The sequence below is a fragment of the Hydractinia symbiolongicarpus genome, chromosome 9, assembly GCF_029227915.1.
Source record: "Hydractinia symbiolongicarpus strain clone_291-10 chromosome 9, HSymV2.1, whole genome shotgun sequence".
NCBI lineage: Eukaryota > Metazoa > Cnidaria > Hydrozoa > Anthoathecata > Hydractiniidae > Hydractinia > Hydractinia symbiolongicarpus.
The window spans coordinates 6,049,158-6,077,136 of NC_079883.1; the positions used below are offsets into that span (position 1 = coordinate 6,049,158).

Below are 27,979 nucleotides of genomic sequence, written 5' to 3' on the forward strand. Positions count from 1 at the left end.
TGATAATATTACCAATCTGCTGATCTATACCCCCTGAGTAGTTAAGTAAATTTCTAACCATCCACTTGGTGATTTTAAATTAAGCAGGGTGTAGGTAAGAAATTTTTAATTAAAGTATAATATTTGCATGAAAACTAAAAAAAACAGCCTGTAATTTCATTTTTATTTTGTGACATTTGGTCTGTCAAGCAAGGATGAAGTTTCACTTTGCATTTCTGTTTGTCTGTTTCACAGCACTACAAGCCAGGATCATATTGAGTAAGGTTTTCTTCTAAGAAAACGTAACCCTTTTTGGATTTCCCTGGATATTTATTGCTAGACTAACTGCGCCCGCTATCTAACGTATGGTGATGCCCTTTGGATAATTTAAATCCTTTTATTCGTGATTTAGGGTAGTGGCTAGTTGCTTCAAGGTGATTCGAAAAAAGTTGCGAATGCTAAATTTACTGACTTTCATGAAATAATTTGTAATTTCTTGTTGTACGTCAGAAGAAATGTCGAAACGATTCTTATCCCATTCAAGCAAGGTTCATAATTATTTACTTTCTGCATTTTAGATCCAAATTATTTTGAAGGAGATATTATCTTATCTCCAGAAGAAAGAAGAAATATTTACAAACCGAATAACAAGTTTGGTGCTTCTAAGAAAAAATGGCCTTCAAAAACAATTGTGTACGAATTTGCTGCAGATATCGGTGAGTAGTTAACTTAAGAAGAAATTTAAATCTTATGTTCTCTCCTGCTATTTCTTCTTTGAAATATTATGTTAAAATGTTGCTGTCAGTTTTTAACTCCCAACAAGACATTTAAGAGCAAAAAAACGGTTTCATAGCCTTGCATTGCATCTCCATTACTACTATTTTACCGAACAATTTCTTTTCAATTCTGTTATTAACTTTTTCTTTGCATTGTAGAAAAAGAAATTGGCGCGAAACAAGCCATTTATGCCGCCATTAATGAATATCATCGCCATACTTGCTTAAAGTTTGTCAGACGTACAACACAATCAACCTACATGGAGTTTTATAATGGACAAGGGTAAAGGATCTTTGTTTAACACTTCTAAGCTACATAGCTCTGTAAAAAAGAAAGACATTCTCTTTGAGATAAACTTTTGAGGTTTTAATGTCAAAGAGGTCTGGGGACGAGGATGGACGAAAGACTAATATCTGTAAGTGAAGGAGAATAATTTAGTACTGTATACCATGAACTTCCAATCAGAAGGTTTTGGCTAATACCAGTCCCTTAACCCCTTATGATGGACATACAAAAGGGTGATAGGCTGATACAGGGATGAGCTTTAGGGGGAAAAAGCATTGAAATTACACGAAAAAGAAAAAAAATATCCAAGCATTGATTTTACTTCTAGTCATTTTCCAACAAAAAACTTCTATCAAAACCTTAGTATCAGCATCTAATTACTTATTTCCAATGATATAGGATTTGTACCCTAAAAGAACATTAATGGCTCCATATCATATTTCAAACAAACTCTCTGCAGAGGTTCCAAATTTCACTTGATGTTATATTTTTTTTTTGTGCAAGGACATTTACACGGGGAGCTTATACACTTGGTAAATGTTAGTAATGGATGAAAAAATGGGCTTATGGTTGGAAGTTGACGGTATTGGAATTTTAATTTTCTATCCAGCAACGTGTGTTTTACCTTTTACAACGAGTGTTACAAAAGTTTTGGGTCATAAAGTGTCTGTATGTTGAAAGTTACTACATTAAGAAAAGGAAATATATATTGAAAAAAATATTTTTTATGTAATATATGAACTCTGTCTTTAGGTGTGGTGCACCTCTGGGATATCGCAGTGGTCGAAGTAAAATCTCCTTGCAAGGACCAGCTTGTTGGAAGAAGGGAAGTGTCATGCATGAAATTATGCACAGTCTCGGATTTTACCACGAACAAGTACGAAAACCTCTTTTTTGTCTTCCTTTTTTCATTCCTTTCAAGTTTCTTTTTTACGTTCCTCAAAATAATAAATATATCATTTTAAAATTATAAACAACCTCGCTACCCATTTTATCCAAGTCAAGCAAATGTAAAAGTTAATATAATGTCATCCGAACAGTGCTTCCTGCAACCAATGTAATTTTTACTCTATCACCATCACCTCTTCTTAATGCTATTTCTACATTATAATTTGATAAAACACAAGTTACATATTATATATAAATGTTACATGTCACTTACCAGTCTAGACCAGACCGTGACAATTATGTCAAGATACTGTGGGACAACATCACGCCTAAAGGTCAGCATTTTGTATGTAATTTCGTGTCTTTTCAAGTTTATTTTATTTGTCAACGATAGTTCTTCACTTTTTTCTGTAGATATGAAAAGTAATTTTCAGAAGCAACCGTACTCAAACGTGGATTCTATGAACAGTCCGTATGATTATCTCAGCATCATGCATTATCAGTAAGTTTACACCTGATTATAACCCCAAGCCAAAACCAATCAAAGTGAGATGAAAAAAATATTTATTAATTGTTCTGCTAAATATTTGTTTGGTTTGATGAAATATTTATCTGTCCAAAAACAAGTTAAAGTGATATAACCTTTTAACTTTAAATCGAAAGGCAAAATCAAATCAGTCCAATCAGCTGTTAGAAGTCAAGTGCTTTTGTTTTTCTTGAAGTGTCGAATAAGGAAGCAAGTAACCATCGAGTTAAATGGATACCACCAACGTTGTATAAGACCAAGTTTGTCAGTACTAGAACAATCCAGCATCCATTTACAACCAATATAGTTACACAAATTCACTTATGAAAGTTAAAAAGATGGAATTTAAACCGGCAGGACTCTTTGTTTTATTTTATATCTTGCCTTTTTTAAAAAACATGAAGAAAACGTATTTTTAAAGTTCTAATATTTCTTCTTCGCTATGCTTTTCTCCATCTTATTTAGTAAAGATGGGTTTGCCAAACGGGGAACACTGACCATTGAAACTTTGGACAAACGCTTTCAAGACAAGATTGGACAGCGAGATGGTTTCAGTCCATCTGATATAAAACAAATAAATAAATTATATAAATGCGGTGAGTTTATTTTTCGACACAAATCTTAGCTGGTAGGGCTCTCTTCCGTTTTTTGAAAAAATGTCGCAATTAATTCTTTGAAACAAACGTGCTTCACTAATGTTCAATATTTTTATAATACTTGTGTGTTTATGTTTATACAGGAAAAAATTTTGTGACGCAGCCACCACTAAGAACGCAGGTTCCAGGTAAATAAATTCTTTAACTGAAGACCCTAAGGGAAAGATGGTTATCTTTTTTAAACCTTGTTCCCAGGTCGTACTGTCTTTTTTTGCCGCTTTGTAATAACGGCTTAGGGGGCAATCAAGTTATTGTTTTTCACATTCAGCAAAAGAAGAACAAAATAATAAATAATGTTATGATTGCTGAACGTTGTACAAGATGTATCATATATATTTGTTTTGTAAAATTAAGAAAGTAGTTTAATAAAATCAATATGTTGCTGGGGGAGGGAAAGGTTCGAGGGTGAGGTTTGATAAATGAAATAAGTATCGTCTTAATGGAACGAGACTTCTTCATCCATATTTGCAAAATTATTAGTAATATCAATAAACCGAAACTCTTTCGTTGTTAACTTTTCAGTTAATTATATATTTTATTTATTTATAACTTTGATTTTTAGTTTGCAAAGATAAAAATCCTAATTGTGGATTTTACCTTCGATTTTGCAAGGATCCTTCTTGGAGAGACAGCATGAAGAAAGATTGTAAATTTACATGTAGTTTTTGTGACAGTTCATAAATAATTAACTGCTCATGTTTTTAAGCAATATTTTTGTATTCTTTGAAAAATATCCCCACAACTTGAATGTTTGCCAATTTTATGTGAACTTAAATAACCTTCAACTCGAGTTATAACGTATGACTCGAGTTATAACTAGCTAATAACTTCGATAATAGCTGTAACTCGTTTTCAAGTTATAACGCGAGTCATAACCTAAAAACGAGTTAAAAGTTAATATAAGTTGAGGTGGCACAAATATGCCAGTGTATCAAAAGCACTTATTTTTTTTAAGAACACTTAACTTCAAACCAGCCTTAGATGTTCTTAACGTTTTCAATGTGAAATCTAAAAGATTTTTCTCTTTTTTGTCACTTTTAAAGTTTAAAAAGAAATTGTACATGTGCTGGATGGTGCAATAAAACTAAAAAGAATTAAACTAAAAAACTTTCAAGTAACTTTTCTGATATCAAGGATGCAAAATCCCTGGGAACGAGGGTGTTTAATAATAAAACTTTTTCTAAGCAAACCGAAACTGGCATGATGTCTTAAACTATTAAATTATGATAATCTTCTATTTATTCTCTCCAATATTGATCAGAGACATAAAAATTTCAACCCATCAACCGAAATATATCAAAAGACCGGATTCTGCAGTCCACACAAATTGCCGAAATAAGCGCACTGTAAATTTCACACCGTTAGAAATTGTTGGATCAAATGGAGATACGCAATCGCCAGATCAAAGTTGATTAAAAAATTTAGGTTGAAAATTTCTATTCTTAAACTTTTATAGATTCCATATTTAGAGATTTCATATTTCAAGTTTATTTATTCATTCAGGGAAAAAATACCCAGTAAATTGTCAGGAAACACGAATATAAACTGAAACATATATATAAACATATATAAACATGTAACCTCGTCCACAGGGCATCTTCTTCTTAACTGGTATAAAAAAAGAGGCAAAAGGGGGTGGGAACAAGGTTGATATAAATGTCTTCTCAAACTTTTACATGGCTGTTTAGTGTATGAATAAAAACATATCATGAATATTTAAGTCCATTTAACAGTTGTATTAAAGAATTCAAATTAATACTCTTTATCAATGAAAAACTAAAAAGGTGAAGTTGAGACGAAAAAATTAAAACAGAATGTTTTTCTTTTTAAAATACTCACTGTATATTTTATTAACTCTTTTAATCGCCTCGTGGATATGCATGTTGATTTCTCTTGGGAGTACGTCCTGGTTGAAAATAACAGGCATTGACAAAATTACTTTACATGAAAATGTAAATAACACAGTTACTGAACCGTCACATCTTCCTGGATTTTTATTGGATATCACATTCACGTTTGGATTGTCAACATACTGTGTCAACTCCTTTAACAACAAACTGAACGTTACAACGGAGAGATGCAAGAAGATATCACAGACACATCCAGATATACTAAAACAACTTAACATAAACGAGCAAGGTATGTACGAATTACCAACCTCGTTCTCAGTTTTTTTCACCTCCATGATGTAACTGATAAGACCATGTTGTTACGTTAATGTGGTACGAGAGTAGGCAATCTCGTTTCCAGGACTCTTTGTTTTTAATCGGTGCTGTGCTATTGACAACTCTGTCCGTAAGCGCAGTCTTATGAGAGTAGAGAGGGCACAAGGTTGTGGGTAGAAAGTGTCTGAAAACGAAGATGCACACTTGTAACGTCTGTGACAGTTATCCAAATGTTTCTTGCTGATGTTGCCCCGCACAAGATAAGGACACTTATAAATTTTTTTTAGTGTTTAAAGACGTCCAAAGATTTTTGACACTGGCTATAGTGTTCAATGCGTTTGCAGTGATTATAACTATATTTGCGAAAAAGTTTGTAAAGAAATCACTGGAAAGATACATGAATTATGCAGCCATTTTGTTTATTGCTCTTTCAGGTAAGAACTTAGTGTAATAGCATGTTAGATTTTAACACAACTTTGTTTCCATTCTTTTGTTTGCTTTTATAATGAGTGATGTAACGGGAAGGTAATTTTAGTCGACTGTTTCGAAAGTTTTAAAATGACGGATATTGCTTGAGAAATTCAATATTCTTTGTTAGTATCATATTTATGAATGCAATGGTTTAGGTCTTTATAACAGCAAATAAGAAATGGCTGCTGTACAGAAAAAGCTCAGTTATGAGCTGTTACGTGAATCGTATTACTGACGACCCACCCCCACCTCCGCCAAGTTAACGTAATAAAGGACTGGGGAGGAGATCGTTAACAATGTTGTTGAATATCGTTCTGCCTCATTTTATAGGTATTGGTGCCAGCGGAAGTATTATAATCGCGTACCGGTCAATGCATGGAAAATCAACTGTTTTTCAATCTAAATTTGGCGTCTTTACTGTGACAAACGTAATAACAGACTTTTCATTTCTATGTGCGTGCGTTGGCAATGTGTTTTTGCTATTGACGTTAGTCGTGTACATTACCGAACAAAAAAGTGCAAAGAAGACAGTTCAAAGTGAAGTTATGTCGTATAGAATGCTGTCACAGCATTCAGAAGTAGAAGTAGAATAAAATTACTGCTTCACAGTAAAGAAAACGAGTCCACAAGATGCATGGTTTTTGAGAAATATTCTCTGATCGCAGTAACCAGATGTTTCTTTAAAATGGTAACACTAAAGTTGCTTAATAGCAGACACCTTTTTACCACAGACAATTTACTCAGGGCGAAAGAAATCCATGTAAAAGACATTTTATAGCAGACATCTCTTTTTATCACACATCACTTTAAGTTTGGAATTTATATTACCCCTAGAACGGAAATTTCTGTAGCGAACTCGTCCAATAATGTGTCTTATTCACCATATAAAACAATTTCTAGGGAGATCTTACTTGAATTTATTGCTTTTGTTTTCTTGATTTATTAAATTTGAATAAAAGATGGCAATATTTTTTTCCTCTTCTAAAACCGCCCTCTTGGCGTACTTAGCGGTTGAATTAGCTATACCCTAGCACCCCAAACCAGGTTTTTGAAGGAATAAGAACTTCTGATCTTCATAGCGGCCACTCTTTTAAGGTCCCAATGGTGTTTACTATAGAGAGGTTTCACTCTTACATTAGGGAAAAAGAAAAATAGGTTGTGCGCATGTAATTTCCCAATTTGAGGTTTTGGTAAGGTATTTATAATATGCAAACCATGTTCTCAGTGTTGGATTTTTTGTGAGGTTTGACCTTGTCTTCTAGAAAAAAAAACTGAGTACACGTTTAACACACTTCAACGAGTTCATGCATAATATTGGCAACGCTGTTCTTTAGCAGATATTTAATTTTTCGGATAAAAAATAGGATTATTCCCCGTTTAAAAAATACTGCTCGTTTTCAATTTTCGCGATTGATAAAATATTTCTTTGGTACTTAACTCACAAATTTGCTAAAATGTTTTTTTTTTGTTAAATACTATAGTGAATAAGCTAAACTTTAAAATTTACTGAAAAATTGGAAATCATTGTCAACAGTCCTTGCTAACGTCAGGGTCGGATCCAGTTATAGGCGAAGTAGGCTAAAGCCTACATTGAGTAGGGGCTTTATTAATCCCGCATATAGTAATTTTATGAAGAAGCACCTTGCCAGAGAATCGACAAGAAATATTCATAACAGCCCTCCGAACACGCGAATAGGTGTAAAACAATTTTAATGTGAGAATTTATTTAACTAGTCGTTAGCCCGTGGAAAATCCACGGGTTCGCCCGTCCTTTTTATACCGCATTGCGTGCTTCTCGCTATTGCGCAGCTAAGCTACCATTTTACGTGACAGACAGACAGAAAGACAGACAGACAGACGTATATTATAATATGGATGCTTTGTTTTTTCTGTCATAAAAACAATTTTATTGTTGTCATTTTTCCACATATTTAAAGCCATTTAAGGCATTTAGAGGGCTCTAGAAATGTTGGCTTCTAGAACCCGTTGAGGGATCACAGTTGTTCTAGATTGAGCTCTAACGGCGCAATGCAACGACACATTGGAGCCTTGTAAATTCGCTGGTTAAAAATATTAAACTTAACCCTACTTTTAAAAAAATTCTGAATCCGACCCTAAATGTAGGGACGAAATGTCACAATGAGTGAATTTATCGTAGACTGAAACAGAAAATAATTCTTGAAAAAAGATTTCAGCTATTTTCAAGCCAAATAATTACCAAAAGTATAAAAAAACAAGAAAAGGTTCTTTTCTTGAACTTTTCCAGCCAGTAACAACCAAAAATCTAAAAACAAAGTTTTAATCAAAAAGCTGACACTCTCCTAGTGGTCTCTTTATGTTAAAAAAAATTATTCGTAGCAACATGTTAAAAGAAACTGGGATGAGCGTCGAAACCTTACCCCCCTGTAAAACTTTAATTATTATATATTTCTCGGAAGTTGAAACGCTGCTAAGCAATCCCCAAGGTTTGTAAATATATGATTTATGAATTAGCATTTAAATAGAATAGAGAACAAAATATAATATATAAATTACTGTCTAATATTTTGGACAAAACTTAACCTAGTCCCCACGGCTCTTCTACACCTATGATCTCCAGGATTTGTGAATGCATGATATATTAGAAAATTCAAAGTATACACAATACGGTCTACCATCTTTACAAAACATTTGTGGTCAGAAAGGCGAATTTTAGAGCTCGTTCGCACAAATAAAAAACGTCGATTTTAAAATGTTTTTAAAGTTTACTCTGTTGATATTCCCAACGGCTTCATTATTAAAGGTTATGGTTAGATTTGCAGTCGTGAGCATTGCTAATTTTTGATGACTCATCCGCCAATTCTTATTGATACGTTGATACGAAGGTTTTTAAGTTTTTTTATTAATTTCGGTTGAATTTCTTTTTTGCCAAACTTTCGGAATAATCCTCCAAAAGCGCAAAGTTTATAACCCAGGATAAAAAGTACCAGTCATATTTCAACGTCTTCAAGATTTCATTCAGAGTGATAGATATTCATGGTTTTTGGGATCTCATTTCAAGGTTTGATTTTTAAAGTCTGGCAGACATCTCTAAATTGGTTGTTCTGTCATAGGTCCAATAAAATGCTTCGGAAGAAAACGCCGTTTATCTGCTTCAGGTTCTTGCAAAAGCAGCGCCCCATGCAGAGTTCTGGTCAATGCCGTATGCCCATTTCAAAAAAGTAAAAATTACCTTTTTGTTGTCCAAGAATATAAAATTTAGTTGCTCTTTTACATAATAACCAGTTTTGTAGCAGGAAACATCACAAAATGAAATACTGTGGAACCTATTTAAAGCGGACATCTACGGGACCACATATTTTGTCCGATTTAAACAGGTGTCTACCTTGCTTAGTTTGGCAAAAAACGCAAAAAATGTTTTACTTTACAACCGGAAATTTATTTGGCACGTTTGTATTTCCCTTTACCACTCCCCAGTTAGGCAAAAAAAAAACATTGTTTAAGGACAATTTAACCTTTTTTGCTAAACAGAGACGTTTTTAATTTTAAGTAGTAACACGAATGTATTGTAAACAGAAGTTCAAAAAAAATAAAAAACTTTCATTTTTTCTTGGTGTACAACCTTATCGTTTGTGGCAAACTTTTTGGTCCGTCCTACGGAGGTGTCCACTGTATATAATCGCCTAAATTAAAAGGGCTTGATAAAAGCAGAATTTTTACTAAAAACCATTGTGTGACGTCACGTTGTTGTTGCAGAGGATATCTTAGAAAGTTTTGTTTGACAGAAATAGACAAAGTTTTTCGATCTCCGGCACTTGCGGATAAAGTCTGGGTGTGCCTTAACTCTAAAACATGGAGTTATGTGAGTTGTCTGTTGGTTACTAAGCTTACATATATTTCATATTTCACAACAAAAGCACTTTATACATAACGTTATATATATATATAGTTATTAATTATATGCATTAGTAATTTTTCAAAAATTCAAACTAAGTAAAAAAAAACAAATTTAAAAAGTAGATACCTTACCAGGGAATAACAAATCAGGGTTATAAAAGGTGTGTTTAAGTCAAGGGTGAATTCAATCCACTACTAATGTAACAATTTGCAATTCACTTGTAAAAATTCACTTATACCTGCTTGGGTCCTATTCCCTGTAAAGTACCAGTGGATCTATGCAAAAAAATTTTTTTCACATTTTGACTTCTAGAAAGAGAAGAAAATGATGACATCATCGTTTAACGTTAGAATTACTGCCACGTGTCGGCAGCAAACAAAATTCATTTACACTAAGCATTCCTTGACAAACACGCACAAAAAAAAAAAACAAGAGAAAAAAAACACTAAGGAAGTTTCTCTTTTTATACATATATATAGAACTAAACAATAATAAAAAAATCTGTGAAATATTAAATTTTTATATATTTACACAGAACTGAGTTACGTATTTTCAGGATTATTTTTTCTTCTCGCATATATGAATAAAGTACGCAGGATTCTTCACTGCATCTAAAGGTTCGAAATCAGCCAAAACTGTGTGACTAGCATCTTCGCCAAAAACATCTGTGATAATAGCATTGAAGTTCTTCAATAAGTGAGGGTAGTATGACAATCGAAATTTACTAAAAAAGGATTGAACATTGTCACAAAAATTTATTTTTATACACGTTTTTTTTTTCAGTTATACAATACCAAATAATTTTTATACCTCTCCTTTCCTTCTGAGGGTACATCTTCTGGAAGATCATCAGGATGTACAACATAATCCAAGGTCACCATTTGGTACTTGCCGTCAACCATCAATACAGACGTTTTTATATCAACTTGCGCATTACTCTGCAAAAAAATTATCCAAGTCAATCAAATCAGAACAGAAAATGTTGACAATGGTTAAAAAAATGCAAAACCAAAGGCTGTGCAGTATCAATGTCAATATATTAAATGTTAACGACTGTTATATTACGATGTATTTGATTTATGCATTTTTAGGTTTTATGTATTAAAAAGTTTTTCCTTAACAAAAAACAACTTTCTTTTTCTTATCCTAACATTGGCACTTACCCTTTAAAACGTAACAAGAAGAGGTGTTAGTTATCAGTTGCAAAATTCATCTTGAACTGCAACAAAAGTTTCATGCTTAGAATTTCCAGTAGGAAATTTAAAAATGCATTCCTGCATGACAGATATACAAAATAATTTTCCTATAGCCATTTAAAATTTTTTGGTAAAAACAAAAGCAGAAACAGGAAAAGAAAAAGAGATTATCATCATCGTCATCGTCGCCGTTGTCGTCGTCGTGTATCAAGTCTGTCTTTATAGACATTTAACAAACAAAAAAGTGAATTAGCTAATGGAATCCACTGATTATATACCTGATAATATATATTTTTCATTGGAGCTTTTCCACCATTAACTATATGATCATAGTTGCGATGGTCTATAATTAATATGCCACCAGGCCGCAAAAAGCCGTGAAAATTACGAATGGCCAAAAAATGATTTGTTTGGTTTCCATCAAAATCTGGAAGATGAGCGAAAGAGTTTCCCATGCATATTATTGCATCAAATCCATCACCTGGTGGAGTGATATTTGCTTCGTTTAAGCGCAGCCAATTTCCTTCTTCAATGACTAAAAAATATACAAATACTTAAAACAAATTCGATTACTAATAAGAATCACTTGGTGGTGGGGTTTTAATTGTGTTGAACCAGTATCAGTAATTTGTTGTGTTAAAGTGGTCACACTAATTTAGCATTGTGTTATACACAGAAAGAACTATTGCGAAGATATAAAATAACTTATTAAATTACAAACCCCATTTATCAAAGGCTTCTTCTTTTCGCCTTTCCCATCTTGTTTTCAAAGCATACTTTAACATTTTATCTGAAGCATCACAGCTGGTGACACTGAAACCTTCTTCAAGCAAAAGCACTGAGTCGACACTAAAAATATTTGATTTTACAGCATATTTTACTTCCAGAGAATATTCAAAGATAAATTAAAATAAGGCCTGGGTGTGGCTCATGTCAGCAGTTGCAAATACAATAGTTTGAGCATAGCTGGACAGAGATTGGTATATATATACACATATTTTTTATGTTTGTGAGATTAATTATCACCAAGGTTTCAACAAAACCAATTTTTCTACCGTAAAACAATTTGGGAAACTTGCAACATCACACTTTCCCCTACCCTACCTGCACGATTTTACAGGTGTTTACTTAGGTTGCAGTTATTTCTTGCTTGCTCATTAACTATACTGCTAGCTATGCACAAACTTTACCAAATTAAAACCGCAAAAAGATGATATATTCAAGTAGCTATATATTTAATATATAATATATGTATATAACATAACTCCTTCGTTCCTAAGAAACCACATAGGAAAGGTTGACGTTTTGTGGGAAAAGCTACTAACCCACCGTGGACTTTTCAACACTTGCCCACGTGGGGAAACAGCTATTGTCATCTTAAAAAAAAGCTGACAAAAAAAACTTTCGTATGGGATGTTTTTTTCAAAACACGTAGCTATCTAGCTAGCTAGCAAGCGGCATTTTTTATAATACAACTGGGCATCAGATTGCTGTGCATTAGTATTATAATTATTACTATATTCTTGTTGGCGTAGGTAATAAAGTCTTATAGCTAGCTAACTAGCTATACAAAAAAGTCCTACCCAGTGCCGCAAGCAACATCAAGCACATTTTTAACGTTTCGAGATCTCAGCAAGTTTAAAATTTTTTCCCTATAATACCCAGTTCTTTTCTGCTGATCTCCAATATATTTTTGCCATACTTGAGCAGCTTTTCCGTCAGCGTATTGATCTGGAATACCTCGAGCAGCGATACCTAAACTGCGGGTTCGAAAAACCCCATCCACTCGACTGTCTGCCATTTTGAATTTTCTTACAAGCGCAAAAAAGGTCAAGCAAATCAAAGGACCGCACAGGAGAGGGGAAAACATTTTGGTCCGAAAATCTTTTTGCGCACTGGAAAATAATTTTCACTTTTCTCTCTGACGATGAGACGAAATATTTTATTTGCAGAAACTAATTTTTTGTTCATGTGACAGTCGGCCAATATTTCATTCTTAAATCCCAAACCAGAAATAGAAAAGGTATTAGTAGCATGGGTTACTTTTTGTATTCTAAGTAATTTGCGAGAAAAAAAATTCTAAAAAAAATCCTAATTCTCGTGCTCGTACTCTCTTGATATTTTTGTGTAACTGTTTCTAAAAAATAATTTTTGTCCTTTAAACAACCGAAGAATGAATTAGGCAAAAAATGGGAAAATCAGCAGGAGCTAAAAAGGAACTGCTGTAAAGACGAGAGAATGTGTCAAAAAATCAAAAAATTTAAAAGGAATTACGTCATCAAAAAACAAAAACTTTCCTTTCGTGTGGTTAGGGAGTCCCTATGGGTTTACTACTTTCTTTAAAAAAAACAGTTTTGACTATTTTGAATTCTATTCCATTGTTTCTTATTTGTTACTTTTTTTGCTTGCGATGTCGTCAGTTAAACCAGAGTGAGTTCTAGCCCAGAAACCTCTCCAGTATAGAAATAGCAGAATTAATTTGGGTTGATTAGTAACATCAGCAACAACAAGAATGCAAAAAAAAAACAACCGGTTTAGTTTTTACGGAAAAGCCTGTATGTATCTCGCTCCTTCCCAGTCTTCAGTCAGATTACTGAGACGTCCATCACGTCACGATTGTCTGATAGACCGTCTATAGAAACAAAGCCTGGGGGGACTAGGTTGGTTTCATGATTCACGTTTAATATTCATTTTAATATTCCTCCACAGTCCCTATTTCATATCGCAACGTTTGGTAATAAGACAATCAGGTTTTCGCGCGTGCAACTAATGCAATAAATTAAACTTTTTAGTTTTTTCTTTCTTTCTTTTTTTACTTACCCAGTTCCACAGGCAACATCAAAAATATGTTTACAGTTGCGTTCGTTCAAAACTTTCAGCAAATGATCTTTATAGTATCCGGTGCGTTTTTGCTGGTCTCCCACGTACGTCTTCCAAACTTTGGCTGCCTTTCCGTCAGCATACTGATCAGGAATACCTCTTGCTGAGATTCCAAGTGACCGAGTTCGAAAAACTCCGTCGACTCTTTCCGTTATATTGCTGGGGGATGTCATTTTTTAAAGTTTCACTTTTAATCTTTCTACAGTTCTGGCTTCGGATGTTTTGTTTACAAACCGTTCTGTTCGACAATTATATCTTCATTCAGGGAACATGACACTTATTTGTTAAACATGATTGGATCAGGGGGTAAACTTATTTATTTATAACAATCTAATGGTTTATTAATTAGAGCTTTGTGGTTTGAAAGGAATACAGTAAAATCACGTCAATATTTTTTAAGCAAGCTTATAATATACTAGAGCTGGGAAACCCTTTCCTAATCTATTTTAATATAAAGCAAAACTTCACTGTCCTTTTTTGAACGCAATGACAATTAAAACAAATCCCCCTGAAAGTTATGCTTTGACGGTATATAAGCAGTATATCTGACAGACAGACCGGAACATCAAGATAGACCGGTAAGGTCCATCGTCCATAGTATCAAACAAATTAATTTGTTTTATTTTTGTTTGTTTACATTTTGATTGGCTACTGGTGTGACAAAGTTTTCTATTATTTTGCAGCTCCTTGACCCATCAACCACTCGTCATCAGATCTTCTAAAATTTATTATAACACTGGAACGAACACCCCCAGTATAAAGTTGCTAAAAAGGTCCGGGAACGAGGTTGATCAATGCAATTGGTAAACATAACTATTTGACTTAAAAGATGCAATAAAAAAACTCTGAGGTAGCTAAGACTTTTAAGTTCAATGTTTAGAAGAGTTATAGAAAAAAAACAAATTTGTTTCCATTAGATATAATACCAACCTCGTATATAGGGCTCTTCTACGACTACGATATTCCAACGGGGACAGGTTGATATGATAAACATTTTAGAAATAAAAAAACCCGTTATAGCGGTTAATACTATGCTTTTTTAAATATAATAAAATTTTAAAAAATAATAAAATAATATTATTTTTTCAAATTTTTTTTGCAATCTATCCACTCTCCCCAAAAACAAATTAGGAAGCTTTTAGAATTAACGATATTTTTCCACTAGTTTATTGTGGTATATATCAAGTTGTTTTTGTGTATGCTCAATATTTTTTCAATTTTTTGTTTTGTTTGCCTGTGCCTACACAGCGTGAGTTTAAAAAGCGGGAAGGGTTAAACCCTTCCCGTCCTAGAGCTCTTTGAGATTAGAACCTACTTTTGAATATATTATCTCAAAGGGTTCTTCGATTGAGAATTGGGTTTAACCAACTTCGTTCACAGGACATAATGCCTTGTTGATGAAGTTGATAGCCACTCTGTTATAAGACTCAGGGGCCACAAGATCCTGGGACGAGGTTAGGGTTTATCATTTGAGAGAGTCTACAACACAATGGTTATTCTTTAATCTATTTAGTATACAAGGCTGGTGTTGCTTTTGTGGGGTTCGTAGTCTGAATGACTTGAATTTCTAGAGCATTACTTATATTTCTTAACTTACAAAGTGACACAACCACGTCCCCATGATTTGGTAGGCTTTTTATATTTGTCCTGAGAAACGAGGTTGAAAGAGAGACATGAAAAGGAAGAGAGAAAAGGCGAAAAAGTGCCAATCTAGTGTTTTATTCACGAAATAAGAGTGGCCTTACTAAAGACGGGAGTATCGGAAAAGCGAGATTATTTTTTAATTATTAAGAACCGGGTTAGCATTGTATTTTTAACTAACCTCAGTAAGTGTTTACAGGTCTCAGAATTTTTGCGCGAAGAGCATAAAAACTAAAAAAGCAGTTGTTCGCGCGTAGTGGAAACAAGAAAACAGCTCTGAGAGTGATAAGTTGATATTAAAACACAGCCTCGTACCCAGGGCATCCTGTATCTTTTTTCCCGGGCTCAAAAAAGATACAAAGTGCCCTGGGGACGAGGTTGATAAAAATATTCTCTAAAAATTCAACACAGGGTTCCGGGTCCGGTGTATTTCCGCACCTTCTTTCGTGTTCATGGTACACGAGTGTAAACATTGTGGTTACCCCCGACGCGATTTGTGAATGGATTATTCATGTAACCTCAAATTTTCACTGCAAAAGAAACAAACGGCTGCAAAATGTCAGACTGGGAATTTATATTTGACGGAGTATTTGGATTTCTTACATCACCACTATGGGAGGTTCCAATAATGTCCTTTATCGAAACTCAGTCTATTGGTAAAGTACTTTTGTCCTCATCTTCTTCTTTGTTTTGTGCTCTCTTTTTCTCAAGTACCAATATGAAGTTTGTTGATAGCTAGCTAGCTAACCATTTTAGGAAATTAACACCAAAATCGGGGACTTTTAATTCTTTTCAGCATTTTTTGTTTCCAGATGTAAAGATTTCCACCATAAACGAATTTAAAAAATCTCAGAGTGTTAAGCGGAAGAAAAAAATGAACCCAGAATCAAGATTTCAATCACTTTATTGTTTTCTCGAAAACAGCACATAATTGAGTTTTAATTGTAAAACCAAATGGTGAAGACACATATAAAATCCAAGTCGCTATGAGGAACATCAATTTTAGGTTTTTTTGTGTGTGTGGATTTTAAAATGTAACGTTTTTCTGTGGCAATTGGACTTTTAAAAACCATTTTCCTAAAAAATTAAAACATGCAATAAACTCGGCTAAAAGATATTTTGATGCTTCTTTCATATGGTTGCAAATGTCCATTTTGAATTGTTCTTGTTCTTTATAAAGGCCACTTCAGAAGTGTAAATTGTTGTGAATACATTTGTTTTTATGCCCTATAAGATATTTTTAATACAAAACATTAATAGAATATCCTACGTACACAACCTAGGAAACAATAATAGAAGAGACCAACGATCAGGGAGTTGAGAATATTTTTGTATCTAGACTTTCAGAACCTCAAAAACGTGTTGTGCAGTTGCCATTGATGTTTCTGCTATGTGCCTTTGGGTTTAGGGAAGAAAGGTAAAATTGATGTTTCTTGATAGCAAAACAATTATATGTTGTCCCTTTCCCTCATAATTTACACAAACAATTTAAGTTGGTTTGCTATATTTGAATTATGAAAGAAAAAACTCATGCCAGTTGCCAACGAAATATTATTATCTCCAAAACAGGGGACAATAAAAATGTCTGTTTCCCCAAAACTAGAGACAGTTATATCCTCCTGTCACAAATACTTATCAAACTCATTTCCAGGGAATGTATTTTATTGTTGTGTGTATTAGAGCTTTAAATTATTGTGGATTGTATTGTGTCCCTATAAAACACTCTGGTCTGTATTAAATGGTATTATGAATCATGGCCTAAACAAGTTTATTTATTATATTAAAGGTTTTCAAGTCACTTGAGTATAAGGTTATTAAAACATACCTTCCACTTTGAAACAAGTTTGTTTCATACAAAAGAGCTTAAAAAGTTGTCTAGGAATTTTTATATCCTTTTGAAAAATTGTGATGAAAATATTTTATAATAATATGGCTTGGTTTTTAATTTGCAGTTGAAAGAAATTGTATATATATATGTATTTATTCTTGCCTTTAGTATTTGAGCCATCCGAGGAAAACAATGAATCATGGGTAGAAATTCATGGAAAGTATAAATCGCTGGTGGGATTTTTTTTAATAACTATAACTCTGTAATGTTCCTTTTTTGTTGCTTTTGTTTTTTCAATTTTTTTTTCATAAGAATTAAATCATAACAGTTTACTTTTAAATTACTTAATAATAGCCGTATTCGTCTGTTTGTGCGCAAGAAAAAAGCTGTGTTGCGAAAACACAAAATACAAACTATTTTAATATCATAAGGAGGAGATTTCATTTTATTTTCCCGCTATCAGCACATTTGGGCATCTTAGATAAGATAACACAAAAAATAAATAATGTTATCTTAAATATAAATGAAGAAATTAGCCAAATGGAGTTAGCTGCAACCAAATTTTCAATTAATCATTCTTATATTAAATCCAAAATTGCGTAGTGATATTTTAGCTGGGCGGGAAATGACGGGCGATAAACCGTTATTTAAAAAAGGATATTAAGCCTAAAATTTTTGTTAAAGAGTTTACCTGTATGAACTGCTCTCTTCTGTGTCTTTACTAATTTTTAAACTTTCACAGAAACTTATTCTGCAAAATGAACAATGTTGGCCAATTGTTTTTGGTATATGACTGGGTAACAAGGGTGGGAAACTGTTTTTATTGGTGATTTATCCATGGTCCACCTACTAGTCTGTTTATTAACAGCTGTATTCTGTCTGTTATAGATGCCATTACATTTTGTTTTTATATTTTTATATTGTTTTTATGGTTTACATATCATTTTATTCAAGTGACGATTGTTAAAGCATGAAACTTTGTATTAAATCAAAAAAAAGCTTTGTTTCTTTCCTGTGTGTAATATCACTTTATTTATTGAGCACTTTGTGAAAAACAACAAAAGAAGAAGAATATATGATATTATATATAGAGAGGGTTAGAAGTTCATAGAAAAGTACAGTTTGACAAGTTTTAATGTATTATCTCTTTGTCAGGCAAGTAAAACATTAAAGTTGGAGGTATAAATATTGCATGTTACACTTAAATGAAGACATAAATTATAAAATTACAATGCAGAAAAACATATGTATTAAAAACATATTTCACATAAAACATACTTACATTATTTGCAATATCTTAATTACCTTATCTTAATTAATTTATTCAAAAAAGCAGTTAAAATTTGAAAAGTTAATTGGAACAATAATTGGAAAAAGGAAGGAGAATGTATATGCATATGGTACAAATAAATGTATATGCATATGGTACAACACCCAACATCTCACTAAAGCAGAGATGCGGAAAACCCATAGTGCAATCCACACTAAGGATTTGACAACATATGGATTGTTACACTAAGTGCTTGCCCGTAACATACATGCTAAAGTAACAAAGTGTTTGTTAAGTCCTGATAGCAGAAAAGTTTCTATGCTGCTTTAAAATTACTAGCTTACAAATTAAAATATATGAGCAGACCACCCAAAATTAGCATACATAACCTAAAGTTGCCTGAAGGTACCTAAAACAAGAAAAAAAGAAAGGAAATAATTGCTTGTCAACTTTATTATGTAGCTGTTTTTCCATTACAGTTGCGACTAATTGAAATATATTTCTTTGCTCAAGCATTTCCCAATTGTGATAATATATGTCCCCATTTACCGTGTTTCTGACTTTCCTAATTTCTAACTAGTAAAGGGTTTAAAAATTGGATGGAATTTTATATTTAGTATACACTGGTTATTTATGTTGTACAATAGTAACCAACAAAAACACTGTAAAAAAGGAGCACTTAATGATCAATGCAAAAAAAACAACCTTTAAACAATAAAATTTAAGCTTTGGTAATGCAACAAAAATATTGATATTATATTTTACAAATAGGGTTAAACAACTAACAAGACTATGAAAAGATTAATAGAAATACAATAATAAGGAACATGCAACTGTTTCTGCATTTAATTTTTTCACTTAAATTGGAATTGGAAAATTAAATTAAATTGGAAAACCAGTCAGTTTGAGCACACAATCCAATCTTATAAATCTTAGCCAAAATATGGTCATGAAAATCTCTCGATGCAAGAAAAAGAACATGTAAAGTAAACAATTATTAATACACTATATTAAATATTTTAAACTCTATGTTATATTAGAAATAAATGAGCAGCAAAAACTTTTGTACATTCCATGCATTCTTGTATTGGGCTCTATGGCCTAAATTTTAAGAATTTGTATGGTGAAAAGGTACATATTGTAAAATAATCAAATAGCTTATTAAACGAGAAAAGGTAATTTCTAAATTTATAATTGCAAAGGTCACACCATTTCAACAGCACTGTATAAGAATTACTCAAGCACTATTTTAATAGATTTATGGGTACATACCATTTGCGTACGTTAGCACAAGAAGAAAACAAACAACAGATCACCAGATCGAAAAAATCCAGTTAAAAAAACTTAAGTCAATTTCAGTGTTAAATAATCTATAAATAAGGAATTTAAGCTATATGGTCCTGCTTCTACAAAAATTTTCGCGGTCGGATTGTCACGTGGTACAATTTTCTCACCTAAAAAAAACTCACCTAAAACTACACAATATGAAAAGTTTGAAGTTAGAAAACAAAGGATCTGTGAAAAATTCAGCCCCTTTTTTTATGAAAAGGTGACTGAGTGAACGATGTGTTTTTACCTCAAATCATATTGGCTACCCTAAAAAAAACGGACCTGTAATTGGTTTAAAAGTATCAGGTGACATTTCCCGCCCTGGAGAATGCCTGAGCAAGCACAAAAAGGAAGATGTAAACCAAAACTTGCTTATAGCTATATATGTATACAATTTATAAATATTATATACACATGTAAATATGGTTCCATTACTTCTAAATTTAGCTAAAGTCAGCAGGATTCTCCAGTGTTATTTCAACTTCACATCATATTTCCAAATTTATCATATATAAGACTAAGTTCTGCGCCGTAGCTATATACACAATTTTGGAAATGGGCGATATTGGTTCTTTTTCACTTATTTAAGCGATTTTATGTAGGTGATTCAAGCCACTTACCCTTTAAAAGTGGTGGAAAACAAATGATTTGCCAAAATAGGATTCCATGATTTGGAATTTGTTAGCATAATTAGGCATTCGTCATCCAAATTAGGCTAGATTTTTCTGCTAATTAGGTGTAGTATAGTTGGTGTTGTATAGTTCACAAATACTAGCTAGCTAGGCTAGCAAACAACTAATCAAAAAATACAAAAACATTTCACCCGTTTAACAAAATATATGTGGGCAATATTTATTTGCTAACTAGAGCTCTACAGAAAAAATATAAATAAAGCATGTTCTCACCTTACCTCACCAGTCTAGTCTTTTTCAACTTTCTATAAGTTTTTTGTGGATTTTGGAACAAAACCTGGCCTCGAAGTAAACGATACTTAGCCAGTCAATGTAAATAAAAAAGTTTTGGGAAGTTAATTCAGGGAAAAAAAAGAATATGCTAAGAACTTCACGTATAAACGCATAAGAACTGGCTCTGCTTGAAAGATTCACCATTGTGTATAAACGCATAAGAGCTGGCTCTGCTTAAAAGATTCACCAATGTGTTCATAAATTTTCCAAAGACAAAGAAAGGCTAAACCAAACGCACATTCCTGCGGATTGTGTGAACAATAAAGTTTTTGAATAATTAGAAAAAAACCTCATTTTTACAGACTGTGTGTGATAATTATTATGATTTTTACACAAAACCTATTTTTAAAAATAGAAAAATGTTTTTATCATGTTTTATTTGTTAAAATGGGTGAACTGAATGATTTTAACTTTTAAATAAGCTTCAAGATATACATCACACCTGGTTAAAGAGAATCTTCTATGGCATGTATAAATGTAGGTGAGTATATGTCATATATAAACGTGTGTCATATCACGCACCATTTGCAGCTAAGCCAGTCCTCAATGTATGAATTAATAATTCCAGCAATGCACGCTGAAAAACAAAACTTAACTGGGTTATTTTTTTTTATTTTTCAACATTATAATTTGAATAGGATTGAATAGGGTTAGGCAGAAAACATGTACTGGGTTACATTAAAATCGTTTTTAATATATGTGTCGTTGGAAAAGTCACTCATTTCTTATGCTTGGTGTATTAACCTTGTAACGCTTCTACCTTTAAATCCAGCCTCTGTTGTCCAAGATAAAACTATGAGAAGTTAAATATAACCAGCACATGTGAATGATTGCCTGCTTTGGCTCTAAGAACTGCTATTGAATAAAAGCTTCTCTAAGTGAAAGTAATAAAAACAATAAAAATCAAGACAACACTTCTATTCCAGATTCTTTAAACAGTATCTTTTTGTGTAGTAGTAATCGCTACCTTTACTGCCCTTGAGGTCTCGTGGTGCTTCCTATTCCATAAATTTCAGCCCAATCTTTCATTTACACTATTGCAAAATAGTCTAAATGCAGTGTAGCCATAAATAAGTTCACAAATATTTGCCAAAAAGAGATTTTATCTGTTTACAGAGATTTATATTTAAGATTAATTTAATCGAGCTATGCCAATTTTTGGCAAGATTTGACAATCAAGAAAGTTTATGATGGAGTGATAGACAAAATAAAACTGGTTTATATGAAATTTAAAATGTGGTTTCGCTCATATTAGGTTTTTTCAACTTCATTTTTTAGGCTAACACATTTAAGTAAATATTGATATTGATCATTAAAAAATGGTTCCATTCGAATAATTTTGTCAGTGTAATGGTTCTAGTATCTATCAATACCTGTATGTGGGATTTTGGTCCGAGATGGACTTCAAAAATGCTCGATATTCTTTTCTTAAATTGCAAATTCCAGTGCTTTGATTTTTTGAAGTTTTGTTCTAATGTACAAATATAAAATTTGTCAAGCTCAAGCATACACATTATTTTTACCAGTAATACTTCAAGGGACCGAAAAGAACGATTGATTGAAAGTCATTTATGATTTTATTGCACTCTGCTAATGTCTTGTGTAGTTTAATGTAGAGTATAATTGTTCATTATCTTTCAGTCTGTTTTCACACGCTACTAACAAAGTATCAAATAAAATTAAATAATGTTTTTTTATACTTCTTGTAGGTGGAGTCTTTGTTATCAAGTTATTTGAATGATGTTGGAATTACAGAGCAACAGTTCACCAAGGCTTGTGGCTCACCATCTGCACAAGACAATCCAGCAATGCAGGTAGAATTTTTTAACACTGTTACATGCTTTTTAAATGGTAAATAAATTAAAGCATATAATAATTTTTATAACAAAAGAAATTGGTTCATACAAGTTAAAATAAAGTTCATTTTGCTTACTGGGATATATGTCACGTCTCGAAGTATAGCTTAACCTGTATGTGGAGATTACAGATGGTAAAAAACATAATGTAAAAAATGTAAAATGTTTTGTCTATGGACCAGTTCATCAAACAGGTTCATGCAAATAGATCCTAAAAACTTTTGAAAACAAGCAATTTTGTCAATCAGTAAAATGAAACCTACATTTTGTGCTAGTTACTTTTTTTCTAACTAACTCTTATGTGTTTTTCTTCGTATCCACCTGACCTGTTGTTTTTTAATATAGGCAATATATGAGCAACTTTATGCTGCAGAAAGTTATGAAACTTTTAAAAGAATGATGATACAACGAAATGTTGAATTGCAATTACAAGCTTTAGAGTTGATCAAGAAAAGACAAGGTGAGAACACTAAAGGAAAATACTAAGCAAAAATTTATTAAAAGCTATAAGAAAAGAAAGGTGATAAAAACAAACACAGTGGGAAAATACTAATCAAAAAATTATGAATTATTATGAATTTATTTTGGTTGAATTTTTCTGTGTTGTCATCCCTGTAAGTAATCACATAAAATATAGAACTGTAGCGTACTTTATTGATATATCGAATCATCTGCTTTCAACAACGAAGGGAATGTTTTTGAGAGAAGAAGGGTTTAAGACTGTTTTCTCTCTCTGATATCGGTTTCGTTGATTGTACAGCTAAAATGAAATTTAATAACTTTTAAACATTTTTTTAAGAAGGTATTGTAAAGTGTATTTTAAGTGACTAAAATTTTAAAGTTTCTCATCAGTAGCCTAAAAAAGGTTGTGTTTATTAAACCAATTTTGGTTAATGTCATTATAACTTTATTTGGCACTCCACCTTAGGGATTGCAAAGAAAAAATCCAAAAATGCTACCAAGCCTCATCAGCCTATATCACAAAGTGAGGAGGAGATCCTAGCTGAAGTGATGCGTAGATCAGAAGAAGAATACAAAGAGGCTCAAAAGAAAAACAAGGCTGAAGATGATGTGTACAACAAATCAATGGAAGAAATGATATCACAATCTCACGATGTTAATGAAAGGTGGTTCAAACTATATTCTTTTATTTACTTGATTCTGAATCTTTACTTTGTACTGGTTTGATGAGAAACCTGCCTATAAGTCTGATGTGTGTTTGATTTTTGTGCAGTACATACGTCTTGTGTAAAAGAACGTTTTAGTACACTTGCCAATCGTGTTCAAATTGATCAATTTGATGTGGTTTTTTTTATTTAATATGGCGTTTAAAAGTGTCTCAATAGGAAATATTTATTCTTGACCAATATCATACTGCCCATTCGCTCGATTAAAGCCAAGAGGATGATTTTATTTGTGCTGCACTTTATATAAAATTCTGTGCGTCAAATACAGCTTATCTAAAGTATGACTTAGTTCTTTTTTTGAAGAAATTTCAAAATCAAACGTTACTTTTTGTGTCTCTTTGACTTAGATTAGAGCAAGAGGTGTTGGAGAAACAAGAAGAAACCAAACAAAGTGTCAGTCAATCTATTAATGGATTGGAGGAACCTCCAGTTCCAGTGATGGCATCCCAGGTAGGGTTAGCAACATCGTTATTTTATACCTAACGGAATCAAAATTTTAACCTTACCTAACAATTACATCCTTTGAAAGCGTACTAAAAACCATCCTTCTGCTTATTTTTTCTATCCTATCCTAATTTGATTGCTAATTTTTAAAACACATCTTTTGGTGATTCAATGTAATCCAATATCTTTATTTCTGTACGAAAAACTTGCCCTGTCTAAGAATTGTACGAAAAACTTGCCCTGTCTAATTAAAATTTTGAAGTGTTCGTAAAATACTTAACATTCAATTTAACAGTCAATTTTATGAACGTATTATTACGTTGAACTTTAAAGTCTAAAACACCTTACGCATATTTTTCACGTTCTTATACTGTTCCTAGCTTGGTGACCATTTGCAGGACTACGAGCCTGCTCCAACAAACTCCCAGGCCGTAAAAAAGCGCGAACCACCAAAGGCTAAGCAAGCTGAAAAACCGAAGCTTGCACCATTAAAAAACGAACCTTCTAAATCAGTGACAAAAGAAGGAAGCAAAGATATGCCCAAAAAGCTTTATCCCGATTTGAAAGAGAAAGCAAGCACGGATGCAGCGGCAAACTGGATTTCAGATGCGAAGCGAGAAAATGCGTCCAGTTCTCCACCGAAACCAATGGTAAGTTTCCTTGTTTGTTTTCGATTTGAACTACACTTTTTTGTTATTAATCAACCCAGTTTCTAAGGATCTAGGCCTCAAAATGTATTAAAAGTTAAGCAACTTGTGCAGCAACCCTCAGGCTTGCCATCCGTCCCCTGAGCACTTCTCCTCCCTTCGCGCCATAGCGGACTTTAATAAAAATTTAGTTTGTGTTAGCTCAAATAAAACAATCAAAGTTATAAGAGTCTATTGATAAGAATCATGAAAAAAGTTTAAATTCTTTTCAACAAGTTAAGCAACTTGAGGACCAAAAACGCCCTTTACCCTCAGCAACCCAAGCTTTATCCCCTAAAATCGGGTTGTTTATGTGAAGGAAATGCATAATCGCACAAAACGAATGAACTGCAGTGCTAAGAAATTTAAATTGTCTTTAGAAAAGTTTTATGTGTGCAAATTTTTTTCTGACATCGCTGTTATTGCTTTTATGGACATGTTTTATTTTTTTTCTTTATTATATTGTTCATCAATGTTGATTTGCTGTACGTTTTATGCTGTATCATCATTTATTATCATCTTTTAAAAACAAATCGTGTCAATATAAGTAGTTTTAAAGAATATTTTAGGTGTCTTAAACACCTAAACACGTAAAGTTTTTGTCACCGTGAATAACGTCTTTTGTGTGTTTGTGGTTCTAACGCGGCGTAGTTACATACTGTGCGCAACGTAACTAATGAACCATAAAAGCCTTCTAATTCACGTCAGCATACGGTGATTGTCGAAACAAATGCCGACGTGTAAACAAAGCGTGTCGCAAGTCGGATTTTTGCTGACGTGAACATAATCGAATTAGCTGTTGTAAGTTGGTTGTATAAAAAGTTAGATAAATAAGATGTGGTAGCCGAGAATTTCGTCATTGCTCTAGGCACAAGCAACAGAAGAAGATTTGAAGAAACGAGCAGAGTACTTGAAACAGCAACGAGACAAACTGCTTGCTATGAAAAAACAGGAGCGCGAAAAACAACTTTCCGAATACACAAAATCGCAACCCAAGCGACCATCATCGGCAAGAGTAGCCAAACAAGCGGTGACAGGAGAAATAGCGGCGCCTGCTCCGTCGGCTGAAGATCAAAAGCGCATGGCGATGAGAAAAGCACTTGCTGAAAAGTTGAAGAAAGAAGTGGTGTATAAATAAAGAGAAGTTAGCAGACATATGACGTCGAGTAAACGAAACATTCGCTTGCTTGTGAATAATATACAATCTAAAAAAGTGACAAAAAATTAGGAAAAATATAAATATAGAAATTTATTGTAGGATATGGCACACCTAGTTTGCTCAGTGTACACATTGCACCAATATTTTAAAGGGAAATTTTAGTTAGTTTAATTTACTTCAGTAACAACTCTAAATCTACCATTTTAACCCCTCGACTTACTTTTTAAAAATTTACGGACCAACACTCTAACACAAATTCCTTCCGCCCGCCCGCCAGCCATCGTGCGAAAAAGTGAGGCTAATAAAAGCATAGCGTTAAATTATTCATTAACTACATCTATGTGTCACTTTATTAGAATCACCAAACTTGAAAAATCTTAGAAGTTTGTAATTATAAAAAACAGTAAAATAATTTATTTTTCAATCTGTAAATTTTCGTCATTGGGTGATGACATGATGACCATTTGTTCCCTTATGTTTTTTGTGTAAATAGGATTCCATGTTTTACTTCTATGGTTCATGTGTCATTTTTTGACTTGTATTCCACTCGAAGTGGCCATCCTGGGTTTGTTTAGAAAATCAACAGGGTTCCACAATTCTTTAAAACACCTCCAATCTCGTCTAAAATTAGACATTATAACAATTTTCTTCTCAAATATCTAAAAATTTATTCTTTACACAGGTCATTACATTAAAACCTCCTCACATGTTCTCAATTTCTGTGAAAAAAAATATGGAAATGTTCTCAAATGTTCTTAATTTTGTTTTTGTAAAAATACCGTCATCTTCTCTAAAAAAGGCTAAAAATTCTCGTCAAAACTCCTCAAATTTCAAATTTGAATCTATAAAAGGTGGAAACTCTGAGCCTTCTATAAAACCACCACCCATGGAAGTTCACCATACCAATGTAAAGTTTAAGACGAAAATAAAACGAAAAATTAGTATATCAGCATAGCGTGACAAAAACGTGTGTTTTTATTTATTTCATAATTTTTATCTTAATTTCAGAATGTTTGTTATATTAGACGAGGTAAAATTACTGTGTTTTATTTGGATATAAATTTTTGTCGCTTTAGTAATTTTTTATGTATTTTCAGTGAGTAAAATATTTAAAAAAATATTTAGTCCGGTTGCTAAGATACGAATGTGAATAGATTAAAGAAAGCTGTGATGACTGAATCGAGTCTTGGTGAATGAATTTGTCTTACCTTACTTTTGCCAATTATTTTAACCTATTAAATTATTTTAAAAATAGTCGAAGTTTTTACTTTTTGCTTGAATGTTGTGTAAATAGAAGATTTTTATGAATTTCATTGTACATTCATTTTATTCAATAAAAACAGAAATAATATATATATAAAAAATTATATATGTATATTCTGAACTGGAATCGCCTATTAAATTTGTAATTTCCAGACTTTACTCTTATTCGTAAAGCGGGGGAATTTTTGCTTATTTAATTAACTACAAAAAAATAAAAATAAATAGAGAATTTGTATGTTTATTTAAATTTATTTTGCTATCATGGACGCTGTTTGAAAAGTTCAAACATTTTAGGTTACTCTGTCTGAAGGGAAGTTATGGAGTTGTCAACTTCACCTCCATGTTGTCAAGTTTCAGCATATTCAAAATATGCTTGAATATCTGTACAGTTTTAAATTACAATAATGCTTCGGTAAACTTGCGTGTGACAGTACAATGTATTATTTTCTTTGCTAATGAGATTATAAGATACCACACCTCGTTCCCAGTAAAAATTGAGGAGAAATAGTACAAAAATATATTCTTCTTCTTAGACTAAAAACTGAAGCCTAAAAAATATCAGCTGAAAACAAATTATCTTTTAAAATATCAAATAACTAGTCGTTAGCCCGTCGAAAATCCATGGGTTCGCCCGTCCTTTTTATACCGCAA

The 27,979-nt window shown here is 32.6% G+C and overlaps 4 protein-coding genes across 5 annotated transcripts; 3 read left to right on the top strand and 1 right to left on the bottom strand.

Annotated features, from left to right (window-relative positions):
• The first annotated feature begins 143 nt into the window (after positions 1-143).
• On the top strand, positions 144-3,820 carry LOC130657331 (hatching enzyme 1.2-like). Its single transcript, XM_057460309.1, has 9 exons — positions 144-258; positions 558-695; positions 915-1,038; positions 1,795-1,918; positions 2,207-2,264; positions 2,344-2,431; positions 2,921-3,051; positions 3,195-3,239; positions 3,674-3,820. Exons 1-9 carry the CDS (start codon positions 195-197, stop codon positions 3,790-3,792), a joined length of 891 nt encoding a protein of 296 aa, XP_057316292.1. The 5' UTR covers positions 144-194; the 3' UTR covers positions 3,793-3,820.
• Positions 3,821-4,162: 342 nt separating this feature from the next.
• On the top strand, positions 4,163-6,707 carry LOC130656993 (uncharacterized). The gene is made up of 3 exons (XM_057459944.1): positions 4,163-5,250; positions 5,564-5,710; positions 6,078-6,707. Exons 1-3 carry the CDS (start codon positions 4,926-4,928, stop codon positions 6,338-6,340), a joined length of 735 nt encoding a protein of 244 aa, XP_057315927.1. The 5' UTR covers positions 4,163-4,925; the 3' UTR covers positions 6,341-6,707.
• Positions 6,708-9,593: 2,886 nt separating this feature from the next.
• LOC130656521 (glycine N-methyltransferase-like) lies at positions 9,594-13,942 on the bottom strand. Of its 2 annotated transcripts, none has more exons than XM_057459396.1 (5): positions 13,641-13,942; positions 11,542-11,669; positions 11,099-11,355; positions 10,435-10,562; positions 9,594-10,348 (listed from the first exon to the last, which is right to left on the bottom strand). In XM_057459396.1, the coding sequence occupies exons 1-5, from the start codon at positions 13,871-13,873 to the stop codon at positions 10,183-10,185; spliced, it is 912 nt and encodes a 303-aa protein (XP_057315379.1). In that variant the 5' UTR covers positions 13,874-13,942; the 3' UTR covers positions 9,594-10,182. The 2 variants fall into 2 exon arrangements, with proteins under 2 accessions (XP_057315379.1, XP_057315378.1); XM_057459395.1 differs by lacking the exon at positions 13,641-13,942 and adding an exon at positions 12,404-13,607.
• Positions 13,943-15,804: 1,862 nt separating this feature from the next.
• LOC130656520 (cilia- and flagella-associated protein 36-like) lies at positions 15,805-27,415 on the top strand. Its single transcript, XM_057459394.1, has 8 exons — positions 15,805-15,997; positions 17,338-17,402; positions 22,443-22,547; positions 22,935-23,049; positions 23,518-23,716; positions 24,124-24,226; positions 24,601-24,870; positions 25,775-27,415. The coding sequence occupies exons 1-8, from the start codon at positions 15,898-15,900 to the stop codon at positions 26,042-26,044; spliced, it is 1,227 nt and encodes a 408-aa protein (XP_057315377.1). The 5' UTR covers positions 15,805-15,897; the 3' UTR covers positions 26,045-27,415.
• The last annotated feature ends 564 nt before the right edge of the window (positions 27,416-27,979 follow it).